The following is a 21,183-nucleotide window of genomic DNA, read 5'->3' as shown; positions in this document are numbered from 1 at the left end:
GCCCCATGCCCTGGACCAACTTTTAAAATACCGGCAGCAACAGCATCACCCCAGACTAAGCCCCCCAGTTTGCCACAAGTGTGGGTAGAGCCTCATCTGTGTGTGTGGCGGAGCCTGGAACAGCAGCTGGTGGCAAGGAAAAGGCCTTGGGGGCTGGACCTGGTGAGGCCCAGCCCCACTTAGCCTCAGTCTCCTCAGCAGCCTAATGGCACTTCAGTCTACAAACTGGGATCTACTGAGGAAAGCTATTGCCCCTGCCAACAGCCCTGTGGGGAGGTTTTATCCTTGTGCCCAAGAGCATGGAGGAATCTGTGGCTCTGGTGGGAAGGGACTTATTTAAGGCCACACACCAGGAAAATGGAGAGGCTAAGACTAGAATCCATCTCCTGACCCCTAGTGCAGCCTCTATGTGCTACCAAGTCATTCCTGGTGACCTCCCACAGCTACTGGAGGGGGAGGTCATGGATGCCCCTCTTGGAGCTCAGATACCCTGGCTGGGGCTCCAGGCCCCTGCATGTCATGGGCTGGGGCTCACTCACTGCCCAGGGCCCAGCAGCCTGGCAGTTTTCCTCTGCCTCAGTCCACCCCTAGAATGCCCCAGAGGCTTAGGGTGGAAGTGGGGGGAGAGGATCAACTCCCATGGCGGGGGCATTGGCTCCAATAGGCTCTTGCTTCCCAGGAGACCCAGAGACCGTGTTTTAGGGCCTGCCAGCAAGGCGCCAGGCTGCCTGGGCACATTTCCCAATAAGTACGCCAGGGCTTCAAGCCTTTCTGGGAAACATGGGCTCTCCCTTCCCCCACCCTAACACAGCCATTCCAGCCAACTCTGCTCAGTGGGAACTCTGTGGGGCCAACATATGGCCTGGGAGTCAGGATACCTGGAGCCAAATCCCATACTTGAGCCACAGGGCATTTAGGCCAACCTCTGTCCACTCTGGGCCTGCTTCTTCATCCATATATTGGGACCATGGCAATGCCCACCTAGCTGGAGGACCAGATGGGGTGGCATGAGCTCCCGGTCTCAGGAAAATGCAAGCTGGAGCTGATGGGTGTCATGGTGGCTGTAGAGGAGACACCAGTGGGATATGGCACTGTGGCTGTCCTCATTACGGCCCTGTGGTGGTTCCCCTCTCCTATGTTTTGAACCAAGCCAATGTAGGTCTGCAGGGGGCAGTCAGTGCAGCCTACAGCCCCAGTACACCCTGGGGACTTTATCGACTTCCCCCTCCCCACCCTAATCAATCCCTCACACACTGCCCAGCAATGGGTGCCACAGTAGCTCTGTGTTCACTTTGAACGCTGGGATCCAGTCCCTCACAAAACCCTTTGGGCTGCAGCAGAAACCCACTACCCCACCACCTCTGTCCCAGCCTAAGCCACCATCAGCTCTCACCCAGATATTCCAGTGGCCTCCTTACTGGCCTCCCTGCTTCCACCGTGGGCCCCGACAGAGCAGCCAGAGCAGACCTGTGAAAGCCTAAGTCGGATCAGGTCACTGCTCTACTCACAACCTTCCCAAGGTGCCTGCCCTGTCTCACTTCGAGTAAATGCTGAAGTCCTCCTATTGGCCTATGAGATCTACCTCAACCCTGACCCACTTCCACCCTCCCTGACCTCTCTGACCTCATCTCCTACTTTGCTCCATCCACACAGTCCTCTGGATAACTTCTCAAACACGCTTCTGCCTCGGGGCTTTTGCACTTGCTGTTCTTCTCTGCCCAGAATGTACTTTCCCTGAGACGGCTAGCTGGTTTGCTCTCTCACTTCCTCCAGGCCTCTGCTCAAATCTCACTTCCTGAGAGAGGCTTTCCCAGACTTCTTGATCTAAAATAGTACCCTCTCGGGGCGCCTGGGTGGCTCAGTCAGTTAAGCATCTGACTTCAGCTCAGGCCATGATCTCACAGTCTGTGAGTTCGAGTCCCGTGTTGTGCTGACAGCTCAGAGCCTGGAGCCTGCTTCGGTTTCTGTGTCTCCCTCTCTCTCTGCCCCTCCCCTGCTCATGCTTTGTCTCTGTCTCAAAAATCAATAAAAATATTTTTTTTAAAAAATTGAAATAGTACCTTCTCCCTGTCATTCTCTGCTCCCTTAACCTACTTTCTTTTGCTCCCCAGCCCCTAGTGAGGTCTCCTCACTAGTCTGGAAGCTTCATGAGGCCAGGACTTTGTTTTGTTTGCTACTGTGTCCTCAGGGCCCCGGAGGGTGCCTGGTATGTCTAGGAGCTCAGTAAGTATTTGTTAAAGGGATGAATGCATTGCTTTATCATGGGTCACCCAAGTCTCTGATAGAAACTCCTACCACACACAACCTGTCATGTCTTTCCTGTCTCCTAGACTTTGCTCATCACTGTGCTCTTCTCCTCCTAGAACCCCTCCCTCTCTTCTCTGGCTATACAGATTCTTCCAGTTTTCAAGGCCAGGCTCCAGGCATAGCCACCTCTAAGAAGTCTCCCCTGCCAGCCCCCAGACCAGTTCTTCAACATCCTTCAGTCTCTTAAGTCTGCTTTTAGATTCTGAATGGTCTGAGTGTCTGGTTCCCCAGGCCTGGGGGTGCCTCCACCCCACCGTGGGGCAGCATGTATAGCCTGAGATCACAGATGGAAAGGAATGAAGCAGGAAGGGCAAGTCCCTACACTGGGAGGGTGCTGGGGACAGAGCCTCCCAAACCCAGCTGGTCCTGGAAATGTGGGGCTGAAAAATGTCAGACTCAACCCTGGTCCATCCCCCAACTCTTCCATTCTTGGTGGGGGACCCATTCCTGGACTGTACTCCCTCCAATAGTCCAGGGCCCTTAGGAAGGAGTCGGCCAGGGACGGCAGGGGGGGGGGGGGGACTTGGGGGTGGGAGAGGGGGGAATAAACAGAAGAAAGGGACCGCCCTCTGCCTGCCCTCCCCATCCCACTCTCCTCTGGGTGACAAGACATTTAATTATAGATATTTGGTATCGCTCAGAACTCCAAATGTCCTAATTGCCTCCCCTCCCAGAACCAGTTTCCATGGAAAAATCACAGCAAAGAGCCAAGGAGGGAAAAGAGAGAACTCCCACCCCCATGGGTTCCCTGCCAAGAGGACACAGAGAGAAGGAAGGTGATGAAGGGCTGCAGCCGGGCAAGTCGGACAAGCCGGGGTGGGGTGGTGGGGGAGGCATGTCTGTTGGGGCAGGGGTTTGGTGCTTGGGCCCAGCTGTGGCTTGCCTTGCCATGTGACCTTAGACCCAGTGTTCTCAGAACTGAGTCTCAAAGTTCGTTCCACTCCACCTCCAGGTCCCAGTGAATTAAATAACCACCGGGAAGGTGTTCAGGCTATTAGGGGTATGCAGGTGACACGCCCCAGGTACCCCCTGACTGTACACCCCTTACTCAGATGGCAGGCCAGTCCCACCAAGAAACAGAGATCCCTTTGGCTCCTTCACCTCTAAGACACTGACATTCTAGGACTCGGTGGGAATCTAACAGTCTGCAATTCAAAGAATCCAGCACTGGAAGATTCTCACAGTTTCCACATCTGAAGAATGAAACATTCCGAGTATCTGGCATATAGTAAGCACTTAATAAATGTTAGCCACTGTTAACTGCTAGTCCAGTATGCTAAAATTCTGTGAGTCAATCCATCTAGGATTCTGAGACACAAGTCGTATCCTGTTTCTGGGCTATAGTTGTCACATTTGTCAAATGTGTTCAGGTATCAGTACCTGAGGGCAGAAAGTTGGGCTACAAGACTCAGTACTTGAAGGCCAGGGTAGGGGAAGCACTGGAGTGAAGAGTCTGATCATCCAGGCTATTGTGGGTGTAAGTGGAAATGACAAGGGGTGTGGCAGGGCAGGGCACGGCGGCTCCAACAGCTCTGCCTGCTCCCAGCAGATACGCAAGCAGGTGTTCAGAGAACAAAATGACCACGAGTTATTCCTCATTCCCTGGGCTCCTAGGCTCTCACAGCTGTTGCACGGAGCTTTCTTTCTCTTCCAGCAACACTCCAACACTTCCTGTTTCCCTTGACCACTCTGCAGGCTGTCTTCCCTACAGAGCTTCGAGACCACGGAGTCTAACATCCCACTGTACAGATGGGAAAATCGAGGCCCAAGATGACTGTCCACGTCTCAGAGCAAGTTAGAGGCTGAGCCAGGCCTGGTACCCAGGCCACCTGCTCCCAATAGGGATATGCCATGCAGAGGGCAAATAGAGACTCTGGGCTGGGAGAGACCTGAGTTTGAGGGACTCCTCAAAGCCTGGGTTGGGTCAGGGGCCACCTCTGCCCCCCAGGGACTCTCCTGTTAGCCCCTGGCTGGGTTCAGCCTAGTTTCTGCCTCATCAGCAAAGTGTGAAAGCCTCTTCTCTTCCCTTCTTATTCTGGAGCTCACACCACACCATCCCCACCCACAGCCCTGGGAGCGTGACTGGAGCCCCAGGCCTGAAACAAGGGAACATTGTCTCCTCCATGGAGGCCAGTAGGAGGGGGTGAACAGCTGCTCCCCATCTTCCTGGAGGCAGAAGGAAGGGGATAGCAGAAGGGATTGAGGCTAGCAGATAGGAGAACCTCCAGGCTTTATGAAGAGGTTGGGGAATTAGGGGATGGTGAATCTCTTTTGAACCAATTCAAGTCTACCAGGTTATACTGAGGCTCAGAGTGCCCAGCCCTGTGCTCAAAAACCAGTAGAGGGCAGGGAGGAAGAGCCAGGCCAGTCACTGAGAAGAGCTGCGGGCATGGCAGAGGGGGGAGTGGAGCATGTTTTTTCCCTCTCTCCTGCCCCCAGGGAGGAAGTGATCACACCAGCCACTCACCGTATAATAGCCTGCCAGACAGAAACCATTACCCCCATTTTACATAAGGGAAAAGTGAGGTATAGAGCAGGGGTGTGACTGATCCTAGCCCACATGGGATCTGGAGCCTAGGCTCAAACTCTGCTCTTCCAAAGACAGACTCACTCATTCTCTCCTCTACAAGGCAAGAGGGGACATCAAGCTGGGTCTACAAAAGTGGGAGGGCTAGAGTAGGTGAAGCTTTGGAGGCCCGAGAGAGGCTCTATGCTGGACAGGGAGAAGCCTGTGTTATGGACAGACATGGTGGTGGAGGGGGCTAAGCTTCTTGCCGAAGTTGGGTGGGACAGGCAAACAATATGAAGGAAGGCAGGCCAAAAGCCACCTATTCTGCAAAAACTCCCACCTCCTCTCTGGGTCTTAATGCTTCTTCTCAGGAGCATCTCCCCCACCCCCACCCCCACCCCCACCAGTTTCCCTGAGTCCCTTGGTTCATTTCTGCCTTCTTCCCTAATTTAGCCTTCAAGGCTCCCAGAGGAGATAATTATATGGGAAAGGCAGCTGGGGAAGGGGCCTGGGCAGGAGCTGCCCTTGCTCATGCCCTCCCCCACCCCTATGTTCCAAAGACAGCTGGCTCTGAAATTAGGGGCATCAGAGCTGTCCTACCAGGCTCCCTTTTCCCCACTCCCTGCCTGCTGGCTCTCTCTGTGGTCTCTGTGAGAGACACCAGAGCCAGGACCAGGGGGAAACAGAGACAAGGAAAGGGAAACAAAGAAAGAGTTCAGAGGGGCCGTGAGAGTGCTGGGAACTGGGAGTGACCAAATTAGTCCAGGGTTTAGGGTTTCCAGGCTCTTCACACAGGCCCACAACACAGTGGGAATGCAGGCCATGGTTGAAATAACCCTGAGCCATCCCCACACTAGGCCCAGAACCCAACACCCAGAATCTAGCTTCTAAGTCAGATGACAGGGCATCATGACACCTAGAACTTATTTAAACCCACAGCCAAAACTCCAGGAACATCTGAAGGCAGAAGGAGAGCCCTCAGAAAGATTGAGTCCCCAGGGCTTGGGGTCTGGCAGAGGAAGGGGGAAGCATTTCAGTCACCAGAAAGGGGGTGGGGTGGGAGAGATGAGAGCTGGCAGGATGGCGGAACAGTGCTCCCACCCTGACCCAGAGAGGCAGCCCTGCCTGTGGGCGCTGAAACCACTCCCAAACTCTCTCAAGGCCCCTGTCTGCTGAGCTTCAGCAGCCTTTTCTCTGTCCCTGCCCTCCCCTACAAGCCCCCACTCTAAACAGAAGAGGTTCTGGCAGACCGCAGGCACCAAGAGGGCCTCAACTCCAACCTATGAACTGTCAAATTTGTGCAGCACCAGCTGGATGGAGACAAGTAGCACCTTGTCCACAATCCGTGATTTTACAGATGGAGAGGTTGAGTCACAGAGAAAGGCCAGGGCCACCAGTGTACTTTATGGAATCTTCTTTGCTCCTCCATCAGTAATGCCTGTACCTCTCCAATTCTCCCAGGCCCAGGAACAAACCTACATTTTGATCTGCCACAGAAGAACCACATGAGGAAGTACAGACCTATGTCAGCTGTGGGCCCCAAACCCTAACATCCTAGAAAGGGCCTGGCCGATAGGGCATTAAGACTCAGGAAAGACTCTCACACCTCCTTGGGTATTTATAAAAAAGAATCAGACAGGAATCTCTAAAACCAATCCCTGAGAAATAGCTAAGGACTAGATTAAACCTTTTGTAATTATCACCAAGAATACCTTGAAGCAGACAAGAACTTTTGACATCAGCACCCGCACAAGCCTTTGGGGCCTGAGTAGACAGGAGCCCTGTGTCTACACATTTTAACATTCTTAAAACTATCTGGGCACTTCCAGGACCAGAGAAGCCCCCTTAGACCTGGGCACCTACCTAATGAGCACACTCAAAAGGCTCCTGTGTAAGTCAGTGCCCATGGCCCTTCTCTGGCCCCACCCCTAAAGCACCCAACAAAGGACTCACCACCTGTGGCTTGCTGCAGCACTTGCTGGCTGGGACAGGCTCATGTGGAGCCCTGGCTGCCTCAGGGGACTTGGCCTCAGCAGAGGGCGGTACAACAGGGGTCAAGCAAGGCATATCCACCGGTACTGGGGCAGGAACCTCACCAGGGTGGAGGGTCAGCATATACTGCTTAGTGACATCCTCGAGTGATGGTGCCTGCAATGTGGAGTGGGCTCTGGCAGGGAAGCCCATGGGCTCTGGCACAGCCACAGGGGGGCCAACGGAAGTCGGTGGCTCAGGTACCACAATAGGTGTGAAGGTGGCGGGCACACTCGCGTGGCGAACGTGTTTGGAGGACGGTCGGGCCCGAGACAGGCTGTTAGTTTGGTCCTCATTGCCTTCCTCTCTCTGTAGTTCCTGATGACTGCTCCGGGCTGGGCGTTTCTTGGAACCACGTCGGATGAGCCGTGGGGACAGAACATCAGCCAGTTTAGGGTCAAGGTGGAAGTCACGGTGGGCAGTGGAGGAGGCAGGTGGGGTCTTGAGTAGGGCCCTTTCAGACTGCGCCCGGCCCCTGGCAGGACTGGGCTCTTCTGGTTCTGCCTGCCGCTCTGCAAGAATGGGCTCACTGCTAGATGGAGGCAGCATGGGTTCAACTTCTCGGATGGGCTCCCCTCCAGGGCCCTCAAATCCAGGCCCAGCCAGCTCCCCACGGCGGCTGGGGTCACTCAGAGATTTCTTCTTGGGGGCTTTGCCAGCAACCCTGTCATCTGCCACACACCCCAAGGCACCAGGCCCCTGAACAATACTCTGAATAACTTCCTGGTAACCCTTGCTCTCTTCACTGCCCACAGACCAGTCACTGTGGCCACTGGTCAAGCCCTCATCCACAGGTGGGGTCGCTGGAAGTCCTGTCTTGGGGCTCAGTGAGCCCAAAAGGTTGCTATCCACGGAGAACCCAGAGGGCTCCTCAGAGGTGGCAGCCCGGTGGCGCTGTGGAATTGGGTCACTCAGAGACCTGTAGGCCTCCCCGGCCTCTCCATTGCTCAGTTCAGTCCCACCAGGGCCTGAAGGTGGGATTTTCCGTCTCCGGCGGAGGGCACCTGGTGTGGGAGGGGTATCAGGGGACACTAGGGCCCACCCTCCCAGACTATCTTCAGCCCCAGGGCCATGGTGGTTGGTCTGGGCTGAGGATGAAGAAAGGGGTCGCCACAGCCCTGTGGTACCCAGGCTGCAAAAAGCTGAAACAGGAGGCTCAGGGTCTGCCCCAATGCCCTCATCTGTCAGGCTAGACTCAGGGCCAGAGAGCTCCTCCTGGGACCGCTGCCCTTGGGTCATATCTCCTGCCCAGTCAGGGCTTCCAGGGGGGATATCACTTCCATCATCCTGCTGGGCACCCATTCGCTGGATCTTCTCAAAAACCTGACGGGCCTCTTGCACATACTGATCTTGGACAACCAGGGGTAGTGGGTCCTCCTCGGCACTTGGGCCTGCCAGCAGGAGCTCAGAGGAGCTGGGCTTCAGGGCACTGGTGCGGGATAGGCGGCGGGCCACAGGCTTCTCAGAGCAGGTAAAAGACTTTGCCCTCCGCAGAGTGGCCGTCAAGTCTTTGAGTGTGGGCCGGTTGCCAGGTGACGCTGCGGATGGGCCAGGCATGGGCCCAAGTTGTCCGCAGGGGCCGCCTGCTGCTGGTGAGTCTCTGCCATCCAAGGGGCTGCTCCCAAGATCATTGGGGCGCCCACCGGGTTTTCGGACCCTCAGCTCTGAAAGGTCTGAGCGAAGGAAACTAAGCAGCGTCAGGGTCTCGGAGGCGATATCTGGATTCGACAGGGACTTCCGCTGCCGACTCTTGTCCAACTCCAATCCTCCATCTCGCAATGCCCTCGTGGTGCCCACAGGTCCCTTGGTGCGGGTTCGAGGCTGGGGCCTTAGGAGGAGACCTTCTCCAGCTCCAAAGCTAGGCGAGCGATACATGCCCCAGCCCCCAGAACCCCGACTAGACCATGGGTCCTCATCCTTGAGGGTCTCCGTGCTGGAATATCGGCTGCTACCATGGGAGCCTGCTGGGCTGGCTAGGTATGCGGGAAAGCTCACCTTGGCCACGCGGAAAGCTCCCCCCACAGTGTCAGACATGGGCCGGAGTCCCTCCTGAGGACCTGGTACACAGGGAGGCGAGCCAGTACCCCACTCCCGGGGTCCTTCTTCACTAGGGGCTCTTGGAGATTTGGAGGGCTCAGGACTCCTGGCTCCCCCTGCTGAGTCCATGCTGCCAAGATTTAACCCATAACTGTGTGGCCTACAGTCCTTATCCAAGAAGGAGCTTCCAGGCCTGGGTCCCGGCCTCCCTTCCCAGCGGTGGCCACCCTCACCGTCTTGGTCCTCCTCACTGCCCGAGGAGTGGCCTCCGTGGTAGGCCGGACTCTGAGCCCCGGGCGGCGGCGGCGGCGGGACCTCCTCTTCCTCCTCGCTGGAGCTGGCAGCCCGGCTGCGGCTGACAGGATAGGAGGAGGCGATGGAGGAGGAGCAGGAGCAGGAGGCCCGGGCCCCGGCCTGCGGTTGGGAGAAGCTATGCCAAGAATGTAAACCATCCGCCGGACGCTGCGCCCGCTCCTGTTGCTGCTGCTGCTGCCGCTGCCTCCTCCCCTCGGTCCCTGGGCCGGGCAGCGGCCGCGCGGAACGCAGGCCAGCCAGGGGGAAGCACGTCCGAGGAGGTGGCGTCGGTGGCTGCCGGGGCTCCCGGGCCGGAGGCTCCCACACGGCACCGTCGGGGCTGGGCGTTCCCGAGGCCTCAGAGTCAGCACTGGGCCGCCTGGAGCCAGGGCCTCCGAAGAGCTTGCGCATCTCGGTGACGCTGGGCCAGGCCCCGCGCGCGGCACCCTCCGCCGCTTCTTCCGCGGCCCCGGGGGAGACGCCCCCGTCTCGTGCCCCGGAGTGGTCGTCGTCCAGGCGCGGCGCGTCGAAGCGCCGGGAGAGCTGGCGCACGGACGGCGAGAGGCTGCGGAGCGGGCGCGGCTGCGCGGGGGCGGCCGGGGGCCCCGACGCCAGTTTGGACACGCGCCGGGAGGGCTGGCCCGGGACGGTCGCGGCCGGCCGGCACGAGGCGCGGCGCCGCAGCCCGGGGCTGTCCGTGGCCTCCTCCCTCGGTCCGGGCCCGCCGCTCCAGCGTTCGAGCAGTTTGAACGAGACGCTGCGATAGAGCGGGGGCCGGGGCGCCCCGTCCGCCATGGTGGCAGCACTCACTCTGGGGGGGCTGGCCTCGGGGAGCCGTGGCCAACCCCCCCCCCCCACGCCCTCGCCGCGAAAGGAGCGCAGCAGCCGGGGTCCGAAGGCCTGGGTTCTGCAGCAGCAGTGTGAGGGGGTTTGCGGGGAGAGGGCGCAGAGACCCAAGCAGAGGTTTATCTGCTGCGGCTCAAGTTTCTGAGGCCGCGGGCGGCATCTGCTCCATCCAGCGCGGTCCCTCCCGCCTCAGCGCCGACCCCCAGGACCGGCCCCCTCTTCGGCCGGTGCGATTCGGAGCATCGCGGCCCGGCCCGGTCCGGGCAGGATCCCAGTGCTCTGCTCCTCGGCTCCGTGCCCGCCAGCCGGCCTGCCTGTCTCCCCTCGCGCTCCCGCTCCGGCTCCCGCTCCCTCCCTCTTGGCTGCTAGCTCCTCGCTCCCTTTTGTTGCAAATAAACTTTGTGGCTGAGGAAAGGGGGCGGGAGGCGGGGCCTCGCGCCCAAAAGAGGGGGTGGGCTCCGGTCGCGCGCGAGGCTGGGAATCGGGAGTTAGGGGGGAGGGAATCGGGGAGGAGCTGAAAGAGAAACAAGACTGCTTGAGCACTTGCAGACCGAAGTAACCCTCTAGAGGAGCCCCTCTGGAACCCAGCAGGCCGAACTGCCCCGCCAAGGACTCCCTCCGGCACGCGAAAGCTCTCAGTGTGGACAGATCCTCTGACATACAGCCGGGGCTGCGCCCCCACTGCGGTTCAGACGCTTTTGTGTGGTAACATCTTCTGCTCAAAGAAACCCCAACATGGCAACTTCCGACCCATAAACTGGTACACACTGACATTCAGGTACACCCAGAAACTCTTCCAGGTGGAAGGGGGCGGGACTCGCCGCCAGGGGGAGCAGTAGGCGCCACAGGAGACCTGGGCGCTAGCCGCTCCCTGCCCCACCCCTCACCCCGCCCAGGCCACGCCCCCCACCGGGCCCTTCTCTGTGAATCCCACTCTCCCAGAGAGCCCGTCCAGCCTCCCTTGCCCCCAAACGTCCCGCCCCTCTTACCTCTGCTGCCAGGCCAGCTCTGACCCTCCCACGCCGCTCCAGGTGCCCCACCCTCTGTGGCCACGCCCCCATCCCCCTCATGTTTCCAGCTGCCCACCCCTAGGCACTGCCCTCCACCTGCCCCCGCCGTCTCAGAGGCCCCTGTCCTCGCTGCTCCGCCCTGTGCCCCGCCCCTCCTCTTGAGCTCCGTGATACGTGGCTCTTACGCCCTCTATCGGTCGGATCCCCCCCCCATGGAGTACAGGACAGGTAAAGGTAAAGCGGTACCCATCACCAAAAATGGGAGTTTGGAAGACTTCATTTTCCTTTACTTCTTTTCAGTCCTTTCCTAATCCCTTCAGCCGTTTCAAACCAAGTCCCTTCGCAAAGTCCCTTCTGCTTCACACGCAAAACGAATTTCAACGGAAACGCCCTTGACTTGCCACTGCCAAACCAACACGACTACCTGTGGCCCTCCGCCCTCCTAACAGAGGGTGTGGGTCGCCTCTCCTGCTTCAAGCTGATCCAACCCTTGAGCTCCCCTTCCACCTCCGCCCTTGTCCGGCAAGTCTCTCATTGTACTGGGTACTGGGGTCTTCCCCACCCCCGCCTGCTTCTGCTATGTGCCATTCATCCTCAGGGCCCAGCTTACAATGCAAGGAAGCTCCTCAACATTTGAATGAACAAATGAGAGTTTATTTGTTCATAAACAATAACATGGGTTATTGTTGGATGTATGGGTAATATTATTTCATTCTTTTTATTTAATCCTCGAACCACCCTGGAGGGAGAAAATATTTCCTCTCTATTGGTCATGAAGGAGATGCAATTTTGACCACTGTCAAAGTCAGGAAATGGCAGTGCCTGGTATGACTCAAATTCAGATTTGAGGAGCTTTAAATGCCCTGCTCCTCCAGTCTTCACCGGTCCCAGATCCCTGATAAAGAGGAGGGTTCTCTCTCCTTGAGCCCCCAGCAGTCTCCTCCTCCTTCTTGGGCCTGGGCTCACCTGCCCCAGGAACAGAGGATAGTCTGGTCTGACTCATGCTCTCCTCAGCAAAAGAGGGCTGGGTCTGACTAGGCTGGCAGGCCCTGGAAGCAGGAGGCCCTGGCCCAGATGAGAGGTGCAAGGATGGGCATAGAGCAGGAAGGCAGTCAGGGATTGACTCGGTTGAGGGAAATCTCTGTAGGGAGGATGCTCTTCCTCTTTGAGTTGAGACTAGCCTCCTATAAGTTCCTCACCTCAGCCTTGTCTCAGCTCTGCCTCAAAAGGACCTCTGTCCTTCACTGGGGAATTGATGGCAAGGAAGAGAATCCTGCCTGGCCTAGTGCCTCTCTACCCTTGCCTTGCTGTGTGACTTTGGATATATGCTTACACTTTTCTGGGCCTCAGCTGCCTCATCTGAAAAGTGAGGAGTGGGTCTAGAGTTCCCCAAGAGTGCCTCTCTGACTCTATTTGAAGTCAAATTCTTGTTTCCTCTGAAATACTTTTCTACTCTTTGGGGAAAGTTTTGTTATGGTGGGGGAGACCCTCATCCTGACAGACACTGCTCTCCTCCAAAAACAATGGTCCCTACCATCTGAAATTTGTACTTTGCCAAACTTTTTCACATCCTGTCATATTTTGTCTTCACATCACTTCTGGAATAGAAGTTTATATTCCCATATCACAGATGGGCAAACTGATGGAGAGATGCAGAGACTCAGGTCACCTCAGCATCCTGAAGCTTGGCATTGAGGTAGGCTGACTGAGGCCTTTGGATCAGGAATCACCTTGGTGAGGGGTGAGGAGGGTATTTAAGGATCTAGGCTGGGCCACCACCCAGTGGCACACTCACCCAGGCAGAGAGTGGCTTGGCTGCTTCCAGCACCTCACGAATCCTCCTAGCCTCAGTACCTTCTGATTCATGATGAGACAAAGTCATCTTCCAGGTACAGAGGGTGCCTGGGTGTTTTTAGCCCTTCAAAGACTCATCTAGGAGGTTGCTGGGACCACTGGGCACCAGGGTGGAGAGGGGAACATTTCTGGGAGTCTAGAGCTGGGCCCAATGCAGGCACCCTCACAAATGTGCCAGATGACCCTCAGCAGGTCACTCCCTTCCTCTGGGCCTCAAGCCCCTCACCTATGAAAGGGGAATGAAAACATTAACCCATCTACCCATAAGTCATGGTGCCCAGCAAGATTGGGGCTATAAAACCCTTGAAGAAATCAAGATAGGAAGGTTGTGATGGTCACAGTCATGCCTTGGGTACTTAAGAGGGAGAAAGATAAGGAGTGAGAGGACCTTGAGAAGAAATGCCCTCCAGGGGCCACCTGGGTGGCTCAGTTGGTTAAGCATCTGCCTTAGGCTCAGGCCATGATCTCACTGTTCATGGGTTCGAGCCCCATATTGGGCTCTCTGCTGTCACTGTGGAGGCTGCTTTTGATCCTCTGTCTCCCTCTCTCTCCTTTCCCCTTCCCCCACTCCCCTGCTCGTCTCTCTCTCTGTCTTTCAAAAATAAACATAAAAAGAGAGAGAGAGAGAGTGAGAGAGAGAAAAAGAAGAAGCAATAACCTCCAGGAAGGAACTGTCTTAGGGGGAATCTGACTCCTGACTCCATCCCCAAGTTAATTAGAAATGACCTGGGATTGTCCCCTTTCCTGTATAATTAGACCTCAAGTGGACAGTATTGGATTATTTATAACCTTTAGTTCATGACACATTCTCACCACTTCTTTAATTGGCTCCCACCACAAAACAACTAGGACCTTGATAATGTCCTACATCTCATCATATAGGTTCCCTACCACCCATTCTTCTGCTGTCGTACCACGCCGAATAATAACCATTACCTTCTGTGTTCAGCATTCCTTTGCTTTCCTTTTTGTGTAGTTTTGTTGCATCTGTGTATTCCTTCAAAGTATATATTTTCATTTTAGTTGTTACAAAAGGGCATCTTGCTCTGTGTAATTTTTTGAGATTACTTTGTACTTAATATTATACTGCTTAGGTTTATCCATATCGTCACACATCCATGTAGTGCATTCTGGCTGCGTGTAATATTCCATTGTGTGAATATAGCATAGTGTATTATTCATCCACTCTCTCATGGACGGATATTTTAGTGTTTGCAGGTGTTTGCTCTTGCAAATAGTGCTGCTCTGAGCATTGTGCACGACTCCAGGAGCACATGCGCAGGAGAGCTCAGGGTAACAGGCCATGTGACTACTCAACATCCAGGAGGCATTGTCAAGCTAGGATCGAATATCGCTCTGTGTGTTTTTATTTTATTATCTGTGTTTCCTTTTACGTGAAATGCCAGTTTGTGCCTCTTCTATTGGGTTATTATACTTTTTTGTACTTTATGAAAATTCTGCTCTAACTTTTCCATGCTCAATAGGGTGGCTTAGGGAGGGCTGGTAGTATTATCATTGTTTTATATGTAAGGAAACAGAAACTTAGAGAAGTGAATGGGCTTGTTCAGAGTCAGAGTCAATAACAGCCCTTTTGCACTGAGCTGATACCTTCTGAGACCATTGGGCTTCAGCTAAGAAACCTCTGCCCCTTATGCTGAGTCACAAAACCCCTGGTCCCCATCATCTCTCAGCTCCTGACCATTACATGAGCTTATAGTCTCCCCAGTGAGGCCTTAGCTCTTGTTATGTTCTTCTGAGCTCTCCTCCCAGCTGTAATGATCCAGGGTATATATTTATTTCATTATTGTCTTTCTGTTTCATCAGATGAGAAGCTCGCTCAGGGCAGGGACCCACTGCTCAGCATGATGCCTGGCTCATAGTAGGTGCTCAATAAATGTTGTTTACTGGATGAACTGCCAGTTTCCTTGTCTGCACCCCTACTCTCACCCCCAGGTTCTTTCTGAGGATAGGGTCTGGGTCAGAGCTGCCTCTGTGTTCCCATAGCCATCTTGGAGGAGTATAGAGAATGTGTGTGGAAGAATGAATGAAGGAGGGAGGAGCAAGCTGCATCTATTCCTAGGACAGATCCAGTGCCCCTGGGCTTTTCCACATTAGAAAGGACAAGCCCTGGTTCCTGATTCTCTGGCTCTTCCATCTTTGGCCCTGCCCCTGTACTCAACCTACAACAGCCAACTCATATGCCTCCTGTCATGGAAGTGCCCTCCCTGGACCAGGCCTCCCTGGGAGCCTTCTTCTCTCTTTTCTTCTCCACCCATCACCTCCACTTCCTCCCTTCCTGCTACTCCCTCATTCAAACACCTCCACTGCCACCATCATTCAGAAACCCCTAGGCTTTGACCTTTCACCTCTCTGGCTCCTCCTCCTGCCCAGCCCCCTAATGAAGTTCCCAGGGTTCTCTCCAGGCCCTCCCTTCCTACTCTGTCCCTCAGGAAACCCATCTACCCCCTTGGCCTCAGGCCTCAAGCCAAAAGCACCATGACCACTCCCCAAGTTTTGCAATTCTCTAAGAAGCCTTCCTGGGTATCTCCAGACCCTGCTGAGTCCTAGCTCCCACCCAGGTTGAGGCCTTGTTATCAAGCTGGACCCTGCCCCCACCCCAGTCCAGGACACTGCCTGGCCTCCCTCTAGGTCCACCATCTCAGGATAGGAGCGAAGTAGAGGGACTTGTTTTGGCTGTGGTAACAAAGGCCTGAAAAACTCGTGGCTTAAAAAAGATAGACATTTATTTCCCTCTTGTGCAAAAGTCCAAATTCAGGTGGCCCCAAACTGGAATGGTCAGAAACCCAAGCTGTTTCTCATGGTCCAAGATGGTGCCCCAGCTGTGAGGCCCCCATTGTAAGCAGCAAGAAGGGAGGGGAGGCAAAGGACAGACCCCACCTATCTTTTAAAGACCTTCATCCCCTTCCTGTGTTAAACTGCTGTAGGCCACTTTGCTTATATCCCACTGTCCAGGATTAAGATACCTGGTCGTGCCTAGCTGCAAGTAAGGCTGGGAAATGAAGTTTTCATCCTAGGAGAACTTGTGCCCAATTAAAGGAGAGTTAATACTGCAGTTGGCACTTAGCCGTCTCTGTTACAACTTCCTAGGGGGATCCCCAGTTACTGGCACTGGCTGAAGCAGGTGGGCACTTGAAAGGCACGTCATAAAAGGAAAGGGAAGCAAGGCAGGTCGAGTAAGGCAAGGGGGGCATCTAGTATCTGGGTTAGAGAAAGACTGTGTGACCTTCACAGGTCAATTCTCACATCTGGGCCTCAGTATCCCCATCTGTAATTGGAGGTATTGTAAAGATTAAGTGAGAAAACGTGTGTACAGCACACTGCATGTGCCCAGGACGTGCAGAGCCCAACAAATGGCCACTGCTGTCATTGTTGTGGCTCCCCGGTGCTCCCCTGGGCTGGCACCAAGCCTTTTACTCTCCAGCCCTGCCAACTCTCCAGCCTAATCTCTTGCTATCTTTCCTCCAACAGCCTCTACGCCTTGGGCTGTGCTGTTCCCCACACCAGAACAAACTTGCCCTCTCTTCTTCAGTCTAATTATGGCCATCCTTCAAGCCCCAGCTGCACTGCTACACCCCAGGAAATCTTCCTCAAGCCCAGAGCATCACCTTGGACCCCTGTGAACCCACATGCTCCCCCACCCCTCACCACACTCTACCTCCACACCTTCGTCCATGTCTCCTCTGTCTTTACCCCAGTGAGCAGACATCCCCAGCTGAAGCCCCTATCCCCGGGTGTGCTCTGGGTTAAAGTGAGGAGAGAGATTAGGGGAGGGGGACAAAAGGAGGGAGAATGAAGGGGGGAAATTCAAGCTCCCCAAATGGCACTCGGGAGTCTCTCGTACTGGCATTACTAAATGGCTTTTCCTTCTTGTAGGAGTAGATAGATGGGGCTCATGGATTATGACCCTCGTTCTGAAGGGAAAAAAAAAGTGTGCGGGGTTTTTTTTCTTAAAAGACCAGCTGCCTCCCCAGGTGAAGGAAGGAGAAATCCCTTGCTCAGAGCCCCTTGTTTAGAAACTTCCTAGGCAAATTCCTAGAGAGAGAGACTGGAGGAACTTGTGTGCACAAAAGGCAAAGTCATTACAATAGCAACACTCATTGCACGCTTACTGTGTTTCGGCATTACTCTGAGTGCTTTGCACGTATTAATCCTCACAACCACTTTGCAAGACAGATAGCATCATCATTCCCATTTTATAGCCTGGGAAGTTACGGTACAAAGAGGCTACATAACTTGCCCAGAGTAACATAACTAGTAAGTGGTAGAGCCAAGATACACGCTCAGGTTGAGCTGGGTCTGCAGTTTCCACCCTTTATGCTGTTCTGCCTTGCGAAGGGATGCTGGAAATGGAATTTACCTGTGGTCCACAATGTTCACTCTTGGAAAAGTAACCAAAGAAAGGGTCACCATTCTCGGCAGTCTGCTAGGACAGTCATCTGGGATGCTCTGGGCACTGTGGGCAGAGGCCCTCTGCCTTCCGCTCTCCTGCTGCCCTACTTCCCCATGACAGGCAACTGAAGAGTCTCATCTCAGACTCTCAACAAGATGCAAGGCAAGCATCATCTGTACTACTTGGCAGGACATTGCATTGTGTTGGGAATATACATCTTCTGACATTTCCTCACATCTCTTCCCTGTGACCCAAAGAATCAAAGTCCCTTCTGTCCAAATTATCATCAACCTCTTCAGCAAGGGCACTTTTGATGGGTTCCCAAGATGGTTTGGGCCCGGTTTTCCCACTTCCTCAGACAGCTGCAAGCACACTTCCAACATTACTATGGAGTTTAACTCCCGCAGAGCCCTTCTCTGAATGCCCCCATTGCCCAACAGCCTTGGAGATTAGACAGGGCTAAAAGGAAAATGCTGAGTAAGCTATACAGTCTTTCCCCTCCCTGCCCTGTCCCTATGCCCTGCCCTCTCTCGGCTCTACCCTCTAAGAAGGTAGACTCTTTGTCAAGGCTGGTTCGGGTACAGGGTCTGAGTGGTATACTAGCAGCCAAGGGCAGGTGAAATTGTTCTACAGGTGGAAAGCTGGGACCTGGGAGGAAGGAATAAGGAATGGAGGAGAAGTGAGGGGGGGTCCGGTGGGGGTGTGTGTGGAGATATGAGGAAAAGGAGCAGAGAGGGTGAGGAGCTGTGTGGGTGGGGCCGAAAGGAGGGGTGGGTGGGGAGAGCAGGTAAAGAGGCCTTATGTGGCAGAATCCCTTGGCTGTCTTCTCAGAGACCTTCAGTGAAGATGCCTTTCCAAAGCTTTTGAAGGCTCAGGTCTGTGTTTGAGATGCCCCTGTGAGATGGCCTCCAGCAGCCTCCCAGGCACCCACAGGCCAGAACGATGAAGGTGAGAGGGCAGGAGCAGAACCCATGGAACAGTCTGTCTTGAGACTGGCCACAGGACTTCTGCACCTCCATGTGGCAGCCTCCTGGTAGCCCTGGCATGGCCCTGAGTCTCTTCAAGTTGACTTCTCCTTCTAGAATGAAGCAATATTGAAGGGCTATTTCCCTTCACTTGGGGGGGGGGGCCTGGTGGAGGGTTCCTCAGGCACTCAGGATACCCTGAGGCTGAAAGAGGCCCATGCGAAGAGATAGGTGGAGGAGAGGTGGGGTCTGGGGCTCTTCCTGGCATTCAATGCTCTGGTCCCACCCAGTCCATCCCCTCTTGGACTTAACTGAAACTCACTATTGATTTGCAGCCAGATTCAACAGGTCTCTGCCTCTGGGTTTTATGCAGCCAGTGCCTTCCATCAGGAGCAGCCTCCTTCTCTCTGTCTTTTGGATTCCTCCCTGGCTTAAGCTCCACTCTTTGAAGAAGTGCTCCCTGATTCTTCCCTCTGCTCAGCCCCCACAGCCTGAAGGGTGGCCATGGGACAGCTTTTGTTTTCTCAACTTTCACACCACACAGCAGACCATATGCCTGCCCCCCACTCCAGCTCTCCACGCATCTCCTCCAGCGCAGAGTCTAGATTAGGGCCATCCCAGGCTTGGTGAACATGCTCCCCACTTCCATTTGCTGACCTGCCACTCAACCCTCAACATCTGGTTCAGATGCCCCCCAGCCCCGCCCTGAGAAATCTTTCCTGACTCCTTGGACTGGATCATGGGTATCCTCTGTTCACCCCTCCCCGCCAGCCATGCTTCCCTCTGTCACAGCTTTGACATCACTTTGTCAAATGTCAGTATATCCAGTAGTTGGGAGCCTATATGGGGCAGAGCTGGGACTTGTTCTCCTGGGGCGCTGGAATCAACCCAGGCCCAAGCACAAGGTGTAGGTAAAGTTTTGCTGAATGAATGGAACATCACATACCTCCAGAGAGCTCATATTCATCCCTCAAAATCCAGCTCAAATGCTCCTTTCCAGAAGCCCTCACTTCCTCCTCCCATCTTCCCTCACTCCCTTTATTTGTGACTCCAAAACATTCGGCATGCTCCTCAATTACAGTGCATGTCACACGCCATTTTTGTGAGCAGCTTAACATGGCTTCCCTACCTCTCCAGGGCTGACTGGGACCTTCTGGAGAGCCAGGTCCGAGCTTGTCTCTCTGTGCCCACACGGCCCAGTCCAGAGAAAGAGCTCAATAAATAGTCATTGGTTGAGATTTTGGAGTCTGTGGGGCGACCTCACTCCATGCCCAGCTGAGCTAAGCTCTAATTCTCTGCACAGTTTGGGGTTGGTGGGGCTTCCGGCGCCACGGCCCCAGGTGTCCTTGTCCCCAGTGGGCTCAGGGACCCCGTCGCTGCCACTTGGCCGTGAGTTTCTGCAGCAGCTCATGTGGCCTCCGGCGGAACTTCTTCTGAGTGAAGTAGAAGAGAATGGGATCCAGCACGCTGTTGGCACTGGCAAAGGGCCGTGTGACTTTGTAGGCAGCTGCAAAGGCCTCCAGCACAGGGCAGGGGACCCCAGATGTAGAGCGCACCGCCAGGTAGGCTGTCTTGGTGATGTGGAAGGGCAGGAAGCTGACGGCAAAGGCGGCTGCCACCACCACCGCCATACGGGCTGCCTTGCCACGCCGCTCCCGGGCCACTGGCCCTGCTGGGCCGTCCTGGCGGCACAGATGGTAAGCCAGGCGGCAGTAGCAGGCCAGCAGGGCGGCAAAGGGCAGCAGAAAGCCGATGACCGTGAGGGCCATGCCGTAGGGCATATAGTGGGAGGCCAGGGCAGGCGGGCTCAGGTCGTAGCAGACGGTGCGGTTACGCTGGACGCCTGTGGCAGCAAAGAGGGCTGTGGGCAGACACTGGGTCGCCACAGCCAGCCACACGGCCCCACACACTACCCAGGCGGCGCGGCGGCCCCCACGCTTGTGCCAGGGGGCCAGTGGGTGGCAGATGCCCAGGTAGCGCTGGAAACTGATGCAGGTGAGGAAGAGGATGCTGCCGTGTAGGTTGGCGTAAAACAGGAAGCGGACCAGGCGGCAGGCAAGGTCGCCAAAGGGCCAGTGGTCACCTTGGGCATAGTTGTAGATGAGCAAGGGCAGGGAGCAGGCGTAGAGCAGGTCGGCCAGGGCCAGGTTCAGGGTGTACACGGCCGTGCGGGTCAGGGCCCGGCGGGATGTGCCGATCTGGGCAATGACACAGGCGTTCAGTGGCAGGCCGGCCGCCAGCACCACTGAGTACACAGGTGGCAGTAGCAGTCTCTTGAAGTTCTCTTGGTAGACACAGGTGGTGGGCGGTGAGCCCAGGGCCTGTCCTGTCCCGTTGTCCCACTCCATGGCTGCCCGATTATGCTTCCCGCATGCACAGAGGCTAGGGAAGCAACACAAAACCTGTCAGTAACCACACTCACTGACCGTCCGGTAGGCCCCCTGTCCCTCTCTGGGCCCTGATCTCCACCTGAACCATCTATGATACTCACTACCCCACGGAGACCGCACGCTGCCTTCACTTTAAGGAAACCTGGGATACAATAAAGCTCAAGCTTGGGAAAAATCCAACTCACTTTCTATAATATTCATTTCCCACCAACCTTCCTGGTGAACTTCTATTTGGCCTTCAAAACCCTAGTCAAATGTCTCCTCTTTAAGGGGAGACTGACAGACTTTTGGTTTTTGTCTGTTTGTTCCAAATCTTTTTTTTTTAAAGTTTTATTTATTTAGGTAATCTCTACACCCAACAGGGGCTCGGACTCATGATCCCGAGATCAAGAATCACATGCTCTTCTGACTGAGCCAACCAGGCACCCCAGGCAGACTTTAGTTTGAATCCCACCTGTGCTACTTATTAGCTATGTGACCTTGGGCTATATATCAGAAAAGATATATCTTTTCTGAGTCTCAATTTTCC

General features: G+C 55.1%; 2 protein-coding genes across 7 annotated transcripts in view; both read right to left on the bottom strand.

Moving 5' to 3' along the window:
* The window catches only part of ARHGEF17 (Rho guanine nucleotide exchange factor 17), a 58,136-nt gene extending 47,755 nt beyond the window's left edge, over positions 1–10,381 (bottom strand). The window contains exon 1 of the mRNA XM_027039783.2: positions 6,770–10,381. Coding sequence (XP_026895584.1) covers positions 6,770–9,973 — 3,204 coding nt within the window. The 5' untranslated portion in view covers positions 9,974–10,381. The remainder of the gene's footprint in view (positions 1–6,769) is intronic.
* Positions 10,382–13,507: 3,126 nt separating this feature from the next.
* P2RY6 (pyrimidinergic receptor P2Y6) overlaps positions 13,508–21,183 on the bottom strand; it is a 42,927-nt gene continuing 35,251 nt past the window's right edge. For all 6 annotated transcript variants that reach the window (XM_027039781.2, XM_053203654.1, XM_053203655.1 and 3 more), the window contains one exon: positions 13,508–20,646. In XM_027039781.2, the coding sequence (XP_026895582.1) occupies positions 19,626–20,612 (987 nt within the window). In that variant the 5' untranslated portion in view covers positions 20,613–20,646 and the 3' untranslated portion in view covers positions 13,508–19,625. The remainder of the gene's footprint in view (positions 20,647–21,183) is intronic.

Source organism: Acinonyx jubatus, chromosome D1, assembly GCF_027475565.1.
Source record: "Acinonyx jubatus isolate Ajub_Pintada_27869175 chromosome D1, VMU_Ajub_asm_v1.0, whole genome shotgun sequence".
Taxonomy (NCBI): Eukaryota; Metazoa; Chordata; class Mammalia; order Carnivora; family Felidae; genus Acinonyx; species Acinonyx jubatus.
The sequence above is the reverse complement of the archived record's forward strand: the minus strand, read 5'-3'. Positions and strand labels throughout refer to the sequence as shown.